The 13,363-nt window shown below is 44.3% G+C and overlaps 1 protein-coding gene across 2 annotated transcripts in view; it reads right to left on the minus strand.

The window, feature by feature from the left end:
- SLC12A1 (solute carrier family 12 member 1) overlaps positions 1-13,363 on the minus strand; it is a 71,290-nt gene that overhangs the window by 15,929 nt on the left and 41,998 nt on the right. For both annotated transcript variants that reach the window (XM_053273214.1, XM_053273213.1), the window contains 5 exons: positions 10,746-10,845; positions 10,551-10,662; positions 6,220-6,360; positions 3,037-3,143; positions 755-837 (listed from right to left, as the gene is read on the minus strand). In XM_053273214.1, the coding sequence (XP_053129189.1) occupies positions 755-837; positions 3,037-3,143; positions 6,220-6,360; positions 10,551-10,662; positions 10,746-10,845 (543 nt within the window). The remainder of the gene's footprint in view (positions 1-754; positions 838-3,036; positions 3,144-6,219; positions 6,361-10,550; positions 10,663-10,745; positions 10,846-13,363) is intronic.

Genomic DNA, 13,363 nt, shown 5'->3' on the forward strand with positions numbered 1-13,363 from the left:
ATACATTGTACACATGCTAAGAAGCCCAGAGCATATGCAGGAAAATCTGTGTGCATGGTTATCACATGTGAATATCTACAAAAGGGAGCAAGTTAACATTTGTAGCATGTGAAGCCATAATCTTGCCAGCCAAAAGAAATAGGCCCCAAAGCGGTCCAAGCTCCATGAGTACAGAGACGTCTGTTCTCTTCTGTAAGTGGGGAAATACTCTGAATGCACAATGGAAATCTTTGTGCACACGAGGGGCATTACCTCTATGGACAGGAAGCCCTGTGGGTTTGGATCTTATCCAGAGGTTAGAAGTGATGTGTTAGCTCCTGGAATTCTCAATGTGGCCATCCACGAGGGCAGGAGATTTATTGTGACTGGGGATGATGGGAGTTGTAGTTCAACAACAGCAGGAGAGCCAAGGTTGCTAATCCTTGCACTAGGGCAACACAGCTCTCTTAACAGCATAATCTCCAGTTAATAAGTCCTCCCACCCGCTAAATTTACAATGTATAGATTTCCATTTGGCAGTGCCCCCTTTATTACTTGTATCACTAATATGAAAAATGTTCCACTGATTACATAATTAGCTTTCCACTCTCCAGAGAAGATAATTAACAGTATTAATGTTCACGTCTTGAAGTAATTGAACAGCATTTCCTAAGGCTGGTGTGTTTGGAAACCAGTGGAGTTACGATGGGAATATATTTGTTTACAGAAAGCACACTTCTAGTGCAGAAATTCAGTTCATTAAATCCTGACATACCTTGAACCTGGAGGACCTGCGATATATCAAACCCTTGGCTTATTCGAGCGATTATCACACCAAATTCAAAGTCGAATGCGTCACTGAAACCAAAAGTAAAAGAATAAAATACGTCTTCACAGAATACTGGAATACGTGCTGTTGCTTATAACACACTAGGCTTGTTCATACAAGCATGAACTGGTTAAGACAAGCATCCTACCCTACATTTGGGAGCTCCAGATTTTGGGTCATGTGCTAGTAAAAAAGAAGGTAGGAGCCAGAGAACACTATCATTTGTTAAGCATCAGCTGGGTAGGATGCTTTTTCCTCCTACCTCGTTCTATAGCTGGGAATGAGAGCTGGGTAGGGTGCGCTTGTCCTACCCAGCTGACTCTTAGCATGACAATCACACTCCAAGTCCCCAGCTCCTAACTTGCACACGACCGGTAATTGGGAGCATGTGCAGCACCCAAAGCTGAGTAGGACACACTGAGCTGAAAAGGTGGGGAGGGTGTAGTTAAGCAGCTTCCTTCCTTTGGCTCTTCTGCTCAGATGCAGTCTTTGGGTTAAAAAAAACACCTGAATCATGAAACGTCTTGTAATATTTAGGATGGCTTCACACATAACATGGCAAATAAGACTGCTGTGAACCCCCAGTTCAACACGGGTTCTACACCTTCAGCAGGAACCACTATGAACTACGAATACGAAGAATATTTATATACCACTATATAACAAAAGTTCCCAAAGCAGTTTACATAGATAGATAGATAAATAAATAAATAAATAAAATGGCTCCCTGCCCCCAAAGGGCTCACAATCTTAAAACAAACCAAAAAGTCCCTGTAGGATAGACACCAGCAACAGCCACAGGAGGGATGCTGTGCTGGGGATGGATAAGGCCAGTTGCTACTACTTCCACCCGAATCGTATTGTCCGAACCTGGAAATGTCAGCTTATCCGGCATCCCTTCCCTCCAGCAACCCAACATCTGTAACCTAGATTTGCAGTTAGTTACAGATGTCGGGTTACCAGAAGGAAGTACTAAAGGATAAACCAACATTCCTGGGTTTGGATGAAACAACTGGCGTGGAACTATCAGCTCACACTGGGAGCACACACTCGTGGGGAACCCCTGATTTACAGCAACCTTACTTTTCATGTTATATATGAAGCCATCCTTATTTAAGCTACAGAGGAAGCACAATATAGATTTTGCTCTAGAGACATACTTATAATTGTAGTTTGTGGGCAAATTTTCAGCAGCTAATTTGTATAACACGGAGCAGTTTTGTCCTCAACTACATGACTCTTTTCATGGAGGGACCTTCATATTCTGAGGTCATATCCAGACAACACATTTAAATTGGTCTGAAATTAATTTAATGGGAATGGATTTCTCCAAAGAACTCCCGGAACTGTAGTTCTTTGTGGCTGCCAATAATTCTTTGTTAAACATCCCTTGCTTCTGGTCGAATCTCAAGGTTTCTTGACAGCCATGACAGTGAAAACAGCTTTGAAACTAGTTTAAATGTGTACCGTGGAAATTAAAGGTACACTAGAGGTATTCTGTCATATACAGGAGGACCTTGATATTTGTGGGGGTTCCGTTCTGCAGTTATACCATGGATATAGAAACTGAATATCGAGGCATTGATTCAATGCGGAATTGGGGGTTAGGTTTCCGGTCACTGGGAAAATGAGAAAAAAATGCCAATTTTCAGCCAAATTGTGGGTGGGACGCAGTGGGAAGCGCTGTACCATGCTTTGCTGCTGCTTCCACATCATGCTGTGTCCCTGGAATGCTCCCAAATCAGCTGGAAATTGCCATTTTTTGTATTTGTTTTTAAAACAGGAGCCATTTTGTGGCTCTAAGAAACAAAATGGTGGCCAGAAATGAGTCTGAGAAACAAAATGGTGGCCAGAAACAAAATGGTGGCCAGAAATGACTCTGAGGTCATTTCTGGCCACCTCCAACCCACAGATACACAAGGTTGGAATGCCCCCCCCCCGGGTATGCTGAGGTCGGGTGTCTTTTACCCAACCACAGATACACAAATCCGTGGATAATGAATCTGCGGATAACAAGGCCCTCCTGTAGAAGACTTTTAGGGATTGTGTTCCCCATAATAATATGCATAAAAAGGAGAGCCTGTGATCCAAGTCCCTTTTTGCTGGTTCTTATGTAGTGCTTGAACCTCAAAGTTCAATAATTCTTTTGTATATTTTCCATTCCTTTTGAGAAACTATTTCAAGGTGCCAAACAGTTCCAGTTCTCCCGACTTCCAGCTTTAACTTACTGTATGATACCCATGTAGTTTTCAACTTCTACTGCTGTGGCATCTCTCCAGTCCTTTTTAAATCCAAGTACCAAAGTATTAGGCCTCATCCTGCCCAGACCGGAGGCCTAGCAACATTAAAATATTGTGTTTAAAAGATGCATGTGTGAGGTTTATCCAAAATGAGGAGTAATGGCAAAAGATAACTGAAGTAATGTTCTGGAGGGATTTAAGATTAAATTGCATTTGGCGACTGTCCTTCATGCTTGCACCCAAGCAGCAAATATAAAGATTAGCTTTAAATCATCTCAGCTCCAAATGGGTTTTAGATTACAGAAATGTCGCTTTGCTAAATTAGCATGTATTTGCATTCCTTCTGATCTATGCTCGTTAAAATAGCTGAATGATTTAAGATCAACGGAGTTTCCATGTTACTGCTCACATGCTCACTTTAACATGATAGCACTAAGTTTACGGTATAGTTCATGTAAACAAAGAATGACATTCCTTTAAAGCAGGGCTGCACAACGTTGGCCCTCCTGCAGATGTTGGGCTACAACTTCCCAATTATCAGCAACTGTGGAAAGGGATGATATAGTGCAAAAACAACTGGGGATGGGGGGGCAAAGTTGTGCAGCTTCCAGGAAGAAGTGTACTGTTGTTTTAGGAGGCAATTCATTCAGATCTGAGGCTGCACCACTGTGCACCCTTACTGAGGAATAAAAGCTGTTTAACATAGTGGACCCGGGTGGCTGCTGCAGGTGAGTTGGATGGGTGCGGGGGCAGAAAACAAGCCATGGGTGTGTTGCTCGTTCACCCACCCAGGCTGCTTATCTGTGCTTGCCCCGCCCCTAGCTGCATGGACTGTCATTCACCCAGTTGGGGATAGGATTCCCTAACCGTGTAATTGAATTCCCAGTCACATGGCTGGGGTTCCCTAGGGGAAGGTTCTGATGACACAGAAAAAGTTAAACGTCTGGTTCCTGGAACTGGGCACTAAGCCTAACTTCCAGCAAAGTGGGGGAAATAAGCCGACATTTGTTGTGTCAGTTTCCAACGTTAGATCTCGGTTATAGATGTTGGTTCTGCTATCATAAGTAGGGCTGAAGGAGACAGGTTGCGGGGGGTGTTGGATGACACAACCAGTGTCAGCTTATTGCACCCCCAGCGGAAGTCAGATTCACCACTGAACTTGGAAATGGAGGTTCAGCTTTTTCCATGTCATCTGAACCTTCCCCAATTCTGAAATCATTGCAGGCTATTGGGCTATACTACATTGCAGTGGCGGATGTTCACTGTAAAAAAAAAAAATCTTTTAAAAATTCTCTGAGGCTTGCAGTTCTTTGATCTTAATACTGCCTCTTGATGTTTTATGTGGGCTTGACTTGAATTCCATGCTGTTTATTTTGATGATGTGATCTTGTTTGTTTGTTTGTACATGGTTGCAAACTGACTTAAGTGCTTTCTGGCTAGAAAGACAGTCTGAATATTTTCTAAAATTAAAATAAATATATAGAAAGTACTCCTAATTTCAGAAGCATTGGTGCATTATTTTCCCCTCCATGTATGACATGGATGGTATAAGCAGTAGAATTTCACTCTGATCTTAAACACAGTACTAGACTTTTAGGTCCAGGATTTCAGTGCAACTTAAAACATCTGGTTTTATGTATTTATGATCACAGAGTGTATATATGCCAGGACTTCACTCATTCTTTTTTCTAGTGTAAACATCCGTCCATAATAAATATGCATAGTGTAAAAAGACCAAACTGTGCCTTCTACTATATGAGATATATATTCAATATATTATAACAGATAATAAATAATGGGGCTGTTCTCACGATCAGAAAAGCTGGATTGTAGAAAGGAAACCCAGCTTTTCAAGGTCGCCTGGGCCCATGAGACTCCCTCACACCCACCCTATTTGGTCCTGGGTAACCAGACTTTGTTACCCAGGTCCAAACTGATGTAGGAGGGAAACCGCTCCTCTCCTACCTCGGTGCTTGGTTGTCTACATGTGCAATTGGTTCAAAAAGCAGCTCCAGCTGCTGATGGCCGTCAGGACCATAGAGTCCTGTGTGAAGTAGGGCCAGGCAGAGCGGAATTGCTGCAATACTGAGGACTTGGTCTCTGCTGCTCCCATAATGCATTGTGGGATACTGGAGGACCCACCTCATTCATCCCCCCAGAGCACACAGCAGCCTGATCGTGTGGGGGTTGGATAAGTAAACCAAGCTCGGGGCTTGGGTCATCTGGGACATGTCCAGCCCACCCCCTACGATCATGTGAAAGAGCTTAATGACTGACACGATAAGAAAATTACTCAGTAGTCCCACTGAAATTAAAAGGACAAACTTAACTTCTCCTTTTAATTTCAATGGGACTACTTTGAGTAATTGTCCTTCTCATGTAGGCTTATCATGTCTTTATATATGTAGGCATATATATGCAACATATATCATTGTATATACTGAGGGTATTCTCACGATCCGTGGAAAGTGGGCTAACGGATCTTGGGAACCACTGGGCTCGCAGGCGAGCCCAGTTTCCCCATTTTTTGATCGTGTGTTGCCACGGTGTGGCTCCACGCTGCAGCAACACATGAGGAGATCCCCGGCCGGGAGGCTGCAAGCAGCTCCTGGGTTCGGGGGTCTCTCCAGCATGCCCCTTGTGCTTGCGCGGGGCATCCTGGAACTTCTGGGGGCCACATGGCCCCCGATGCCCACAGCCCCCGCCAGCTCCGTGACAGAGCCGGCAGTCATGTGGGCGGCTGATCCGGCCACCAAGGGCTGCAGTAGTGATCATCTGCGATCAGTAGTGATCATCAGCAGTGACCATCATCTCACTGATCGTGTGACTCGCCTCATTGTCTTTTAGCAGGCAAGACAACTCATTTGCAGAGAGCCTATGTAGTCTCAGACATCTGTGAGGTACCCTGAGGAATCTTTGTTTGTTACTGGGCCTCGTTCATTTAATATGTAATTGATTGGTTTCTTTCATCGTTCCATAGCCTGGAACAAGAACTGCTTCTGAAGTAACCTGTAATACAGAGAGAGGTGCCCCTAGGACAAGTTCTGCTTTTACAAGATATTATCCGTATATACAGCAAGAGCTCTTAACAAATAAACAGAAATTCTTCACATTACGGGGGCTGCTTTGAAGTGAGGCTTCTTGCATGCACTCCGCAAATAAAGAGCTTACTTGGAGGAGACTTTTGACTCCATCTCTAAAGCTGTCAGCTGCCACCGCTGCATAAAAGGCTTTCCTTTTGTTCTTTGTCAGCCAGGCCTGCTTCGTTGCCATGCTGCTGTTCATCTCTGTAACACACAGCTTGCGTGGGCCCTGCGTGACACAATAATGTATTAGGGAGAGGACTTTGTATTATGCATCACACAATGGTGTGATTTTGAAGGAGTTCCTGAATCCGCTGGGTGAGGGAACAGAGAGAGTGTCGGGGGAAGAAAGACATTTCTACAAAAGGTTCCACAGAAAACCAGCCTTTTGAAATGAACCCTGCTGGTAACATCATTCATTTTCTGTTCAAGAAGGGGTGGACTGTTAACACCACTTAGTTATAGTGATAGCCGGCAGAAACAAGTGGGAAAATAAGTCTTTAGAAGAAGGCTTCAATGATGGAAAAATAGCATTGTGTTAACAATCCAGCTAAATGGAAGTGATTGGTTTTAAGGTGGTTTTAAGGTGATTTAGGGCCATTCCACATGGCCATGTTTACATAGGTTCACACAATCAAAAGAATCTCAGCTTACTACCAGATCCGCAAGCCAAACATGCTCTGGCAAAGTGTGTTGTGTGAATCCAGAATTTCTCCTCCGACCGCAGATCCATGGCATGACCGTACGGCATTCAGTCGGGTTCGTTAATCTTACATTGGAGCTCAACTGGTTGATCCTGGCTGAATGCCAGTCAGTCATGGAGCAGATCTGGGAGCAGCAAAAACGTCTGGGTTCAAACAATATGTTCTGTGGGAGTGCGTGTGGCTTGGGATTTGACAGTAAGCTGGGATTCTTCCGATTTTGTGAACCAGCCCATAGTGTTTATAGAGCAAAGCCATCTCAGTGCTGGCATTTTTTGGCATTGTGCCTAGTCTTAGGAATGCTCCAGTAAGTAGATGCTGCAGTCTCAACATATGGCAGATAATGCACAGGTCCATTCGTCATACACAAAAAATCAGTGCCCTTACTATATAAAATAGGAACATGTACTCATCAGGCACTAAGGCTATGAACATGAGCAGCCCTTGATCCAGCATAGGGCAGCCCTACCTGGGTAGGGCTGGTTGTGTGAAGCACCGGGATCAAGGTCAATCCCAGCGCTCCCTCCTCAAGTTTTTTACCTGGACGTTTACCTGGGATAAAGAGCACCAGCAGGCCCTTTACCACAGGCCCAGGGTCATGTCAATGCTTTGGTTGCAGGCAACCTGAGCAGTCACAGAGCTGGGCACCTAGAGCATCTGACTCACAGGGGAATCCCCCAGGGCACTACGCTATTCGCACAGTGCATTTTGGGATTCCTGGAGGCCGGGACTCATTTTCCCGGCCTCCAGTGACCTGCACTGTTCGTGAAGATCACAACACATGAGGTGGGTAGACCAGGCCTCCACCTTGGACTTAGCACATCGGCTTGCCTCAGAAGGTTGGTCTACCCACCAACCCAATTGGTAGACCAGCCCTTCCTAGAAAAATAGGCCTCAAAATGGTGCTTGAAACACTAGATATGTTTCAAGTGTTTTGAGGTTGATTCGTCAAAATAGCTGGCTTGGCTTTGGCAGCTGTTTTGACAGAGTGATTCGAGAATTTTACTATTCGTTTCAAGCTCAAAACGAATTGCAAATTTTGTTTTGTGCACATCCCTACCAACTTGTAGCTGGATAGGATTGAAAGCTTTGAGCCATACTGCAATTTGGATCTCTCTCTCTCTCTCTCTCTCTCTCTCTCTCTCTCTCACATACACACACACCTTGCCAAGGGAAGCAGAAATCACGGAGTGTGATTTGAATTGGGACCACAGCAGTGATCTGGCCACTATACTAAATGATTAACTGTTTTAAATTGTTTTAAATTGTTGCCTTGATTTTCAGGGCTTTTAGCTGTTTTATTGGTTTTATTGTGTTTTAATAGTTGATTTTAATTGTTAATTTGTTTTAATTGTTTTTATCATGCTGTGAACCGCCCTGAGCTATTTTGGAAGGGTGGTATATAAATCTAATAAATAAATAAATAAATAAATATCAAGGGAAATGAAAGTATGTCAGGGCCAGTGACAACATTGCATGGCTTTTTAAAAAAAAAAAACAGTTTTCAGGAAGACAGAAATGTCCTAGGAAAAGCACCATGTCAGGCTACAAGTAAAACTTCTACAGAAGATCCTGGGTAGGTGCCAAGTTCCCCCACCCCCTGCATGCTAGTGCAAGCCTCAAATTTTGGATTCAGAATAAAGCATGCAAACTTTGAAATTTATTTTATTGATTTGGATAATTTATTTTTCATGCATTTTCCCTCAAAAGCACAACTTAAGTAATACTTTTAAATCTGGAGTTGTGTTTGCTTTTTTAAAGGTCAGCCTGAGTAACCAATCTGTATTGGCATAATGGGAATCCCACCAACAACACATTCCTGTTTCATCACTAGCTTTTCCCCCCAGTTACCCAGATCACAGGGTGTGTCACATATTTTATTGGTCAATAAAACTAAGCTTGACTTAAATTTTGAAAGAACAAAAACAACCCAAATGCTTACACTAGCACACCAAGCTTATGTTAAATGTTGGGGGAAATTAACAAAAAACTGCCCACACTCCATGAACAAGGTTTCAAAAAAACTTGCTGACATGGGACTCTCATAGACTCTAATCATGTCCCCACTGGAATAAGCAGTAAAACTTCCATTGCCTTTAACTCTGTAGGTCAACTGGATGAAGAGAGATCAGCTTGCTCCTGCCTTGGACTGTGTGGCAATCTTGCCCTGTTTTCATTCTTCAGGAACAGTCTCTTCTCAAAGAGTTGCCAGTGCTGCCCTCCTATTTGAACTTGATCTACCATCTTTGAAGATGGCACCCGGGTCACAAAACAGTGCTGCTAACGGTCCTCTTATTCCAAGGAGAATTCAAGTTCAGAAATGTGACCACTTCAGCCAGCCAGCTCCATATTAAATAGTTATCAGACTGGCTCACACAGTCCTAATTAGTTTGGGAGTGTGAGTGCTCCTGTTTTGTAAATGTGTGAGGCTCCTGCTGGGTGGGGTGGCTCCATCTTACCCAGGAGCTGTACCCAGGTGTTAAATAAGGTTGGAGGAAAAGCCCTCCTACCTAGCAGGAGCCTCACACACAATCACTCCCCCCTATCTTTTTTTAAAAAAACATACATTTACAAAATGGGAGCACAGCACTCACACTCCCAAACTAATTAGGATCGCGTGAGTCCGTCTAATCTATATATTTAATTATCCTAAATGTACCCGTTGCTAATCCCATGTGTGGCAGCTCTCGCGAGAGCAGCTGGCTGGGGATAGCGACGGAAAGGGAGACAATGGCGATGGTGGGCCGGCCTGGGCCGGCTGCCGGTCAGCCGGAGGAGGTGGTGGCGGGCTAGCCTGGCCCTGGCTTGGCTGCCAGTCGGCCGGAGGAGGAGGCGGTGGGTGGGCGGTGGGTGGGCCAGCTGGAGGCGCAGATGCTCTGCACCCGGCCCAGCTAGTAACTATTTAATATGGAGCTGGCTGGCTGGAGTGGTCACATTTCTGAACTTGGATTCCCCTTGGAATAAGGGGACCATCAGTAGCACTGTTTTGTGACCATGGTGCCATTTTCAAAGATGGTAGATCAAGTTCAAATAGGAGGGCAGCACTGGCAACTCTTTTACAAGAGTTGTAAAAATGAGAGTACTCACAAAACGAGAGCACTCACAGCTCCCAAACTAATTAGGGCTGCATGAACCATCCTATTGTGTGGAGACAATTTCCGATGACATCCACATTGGCAAGTTCTCCATGCAGCAAACCATCCATGCACATCAGTTTGCATCAGTGGTTGACAGTCACCAAGTAGTTTTCTCTCCATGCTGATGAAAACTACAGTCATGTTTTTCAGCAGAGGAGGTAAGCAGCATAGTAGGCTTGTTATCACAACCTGTGCAATTGCAGTTAAAGGGTTAACTATGACAGCTGAGCTGGGTGTGCTCCCGTGGAATATGACTTGAGAACCTGCGCTTTACTGGTAATTGTTGTCCCGTAGCCACAGTTAACTAGGATTAAACTACGACTGGCAAATGTGATCAGATTGTAGGTGCTGATCGTAGTTTAATCCCAAATACAATGGCTGGTAAAATGCAGATTCTCATGTCATGCTCTACCGGAATGCATCCAGCTCAACAATAATAGTTAACCCTTTAAAACAATCACACAGGTCATGAAAACAAGCCCAAGATGTCACCGTTCATAAACTGGCTTTCATCAGGGAGCAGACACAATTTCAGTATGCTTTTGCACAGCAGCCATTTTGTACATGTAAATAGAGCTTACCGTGTATACTTCACAGCAGATGCAGAGTCCATTATTCTTTGTGAATGAATGTGTGATGTCTAACAAAGCTGGTCTTGTCATGGGTCCTCCAGTTAATACTATGCACTGAGGCCTGTGATGGTGGGAAGGGGTCCGTTAAACTTGGTAATGACGTTATGCACAGCAAATCTTTAAGCACTTTTATGGTGGCATTACCTGAAGTTTTTCACATGATCATCCACTGCAGTTAATTCCAGGGCCGTATCAATGGCGTTAACATAGTAGAGTGCCTGTGCAGACGACCCCCAATTTACCTCTGTTGCAGCAGAGAAAAAGATTGCATATTAAATCATTTTTCGTTTTCACATGCTTTCATAGAAGTTCACCATCCATTTCCTATAAGCCATCGCCATGGGAAGAATTCGACTTTTATATGTGAGATGCTAAATGGAATCAGTGCATTCAATTTAAAAGAGCTGCTAACCATGGAATGCTCTCCTTAAAGGAACCTCTGTGGTTTTTAGTGTTTTTTTACCTGGTGAAAAGCGTTGCTTAAAAGCATTTTTAAAAACATCTTATAATGTATTTTATCTTCTATATAACATTTAAAACAGTTATATTCAGATCCCCTTTCTGCAGACTGATTTCGCATATGGGGCGGGTTCTCACGATCCATTTGCCATCAAAAGTTGGGAGGAGGGAGCACACACACTCCTGTGAATCAAGACTGGAGTGATCATGTTCCATGCAAAAACAGGACGGATCTCAGCTTGGTGTGGTACTGAGCCAACATTTAACCACTGTAGATCAGATCTAAGGTTCATGACCATGGTTAAATAATATTTCGACACTTCACCAAACTGAAATCCACCCCGTTTTTATGTGGCTCACGATCACTTCAGCCCAGATTCACAGAAGCGCACGAGCCTCCTCCTCCTTCTCCTGACTCTTAGCTGCCAACAGATTGTGAGAACTTGCCCATGGTATTAAAGTGGATGAGGCTAGTCACACAATGGGACGAAACTGGGCTAGCCTCCCCGATTTCGTCCCATTGTGAGAACCACTGGGCTTGGCTGTGAGCCCGGTGGTTCCTGAGTGGGTAACCTGCTCAAGTAACCCGTCCCTTAAACCGAGTTTGCGGAGTGAGCACTCTGCAAACCTGTTTTTTTTAATTGTGAGTTTCACAAGGAGACCCCCGAACGGGAGGCTGAAAAGCAGCCTCCTGGCTCGGGGGTCTCTCCAGTATGCCCTGTGCGCTCGTGCAGGGCATACTGGAGCTTCCAAGGGCCGTGTGGCCTCCAAACTCCCCAGCCCCCGCCGGCTCTGTCACGGAGCTGGCAGTCATGTGGGCAGCCGATCCGGCCACCCAGGCAGGGCTTCCCAATCGTCTGCAGGGAGAGCAGGCTTAGTCCACTCTCTCCGTAAATCCGGACAAAGCGGGTCTCACTGATCATGAGACCTGCCTCCCTGTCTACTTTCTGTAGGTGTTCATATGATTTCCTTTGTATGTATACAGAAAAGGGATCCCTAACTAAGGGTCAGCATGTAAGTCTAGTCCTGATGCTCCTAATCTCATTTGTTGTGGGAAGGCTCATCTATTGCAGGCACTATTGCTCCTAAAACAACTAAGGAGCAAAAAAGGCAACTTTTAAATATATGGGAAGAGGACAGACAGCATTTCTTTTTAAAACCACCAAAGCCTCCATTGGAATCCAGTATGCTGCAGAGGGTCACACATGGGGCAGACGGCCTGCTAAATTAAGTAGGAAGGAACCCAAGGTTCCGGTGAGTTGATGCAAGCCAGTTGATGCAAGCCAGTTGACTCTTGATGCAAGCCAGTACTTCCACCCTTTCCCGTGTCATTTGATTTGAACCCAGAAATGTCCAGTGGAGAATGCTGGATTCCCTCTGCAGCTAGACATTCACCTGACATCTGTAATCAAGAGCTGAAGTTGGGGAGAGATGGTCAGGCAGCAGAGGGAGTCCAACATTCTCCACCCAACATTTCCAGATTCTGAAAGGGGTCCCTGCTAACTGGGCAAAGAGGCACCTTTCAAAGTGGTGATTCTCTAATATTTAGCAGTGGGAGCGCGGCTGTCCCTTTCCAGGTGTGTGTGTGTGTGTGTGTGTGTGTGTGTGTGTGTGTATATATATATATATATATATATATATATATATATATATATATATATATATATATATAACATCTCCCATCACCCCCAGCCCCAATGGCCCCAAGAACCTCTGATATTAGTAGTAGTGCTATTACTACTAGTAGTAGTAGTAGTAGTAGAAGTACTGGCTCGCACTGGGAATGCTTGCTCACCAGGTACCTCCAGTTCTGCTTATTTGCAGCAGGTCGCTGAATCTGCCCATAATTTTCTTACCTGTTTGTATGGCATTAATATAATTTGCATGGCTGTAGATGTTCCTGGGTTACTGGTCCTATCTTATCAGTCAGCTGATGCCATCTGAGTTGGCTATTGACAAACTCAGATTTCAATCAAATGATTAGAACCTTAAATATATTATATGCGTTTAAACAACACACAAACCCCTCTAGTGGGGGGAGTGCACCCTAAATATATTAAATGCGTTTAGACATCACACACACACCCCTCTAGTGGGGGAAGTGTCATAACACTCCCCCCTCTAGTGTTAAACATTACACTCCTCCCCGCCAAATAAAATTGCAATGTTCTTTTATTTGCCTTCCACGTAACCCTGACATGCCACTATAACATTTTTCAAACTTCATTCTGAAATCAGGAGGGCTTGCGACTTTTTTTACAAGGAAACCAGAGGGTGAATTCACATGACTGGTCCATAGGTCA

Source organism: Hemicordylus capensis, chromosome 10 (genome assembly GCF_027244095.1).
Source record: "Hemicordylus capensis ecotype Gifberg chromosome 10, rHemCap1.1.pri, whole genome shotgun sequence".
In the NCBI taxonomy this organism is placed as follows: Eukaryota; Metazoa; Chordata; class Lepidosauria; order Squamata; family Cordylidae; genus Hemicordylus; species Hemicordylus capensis.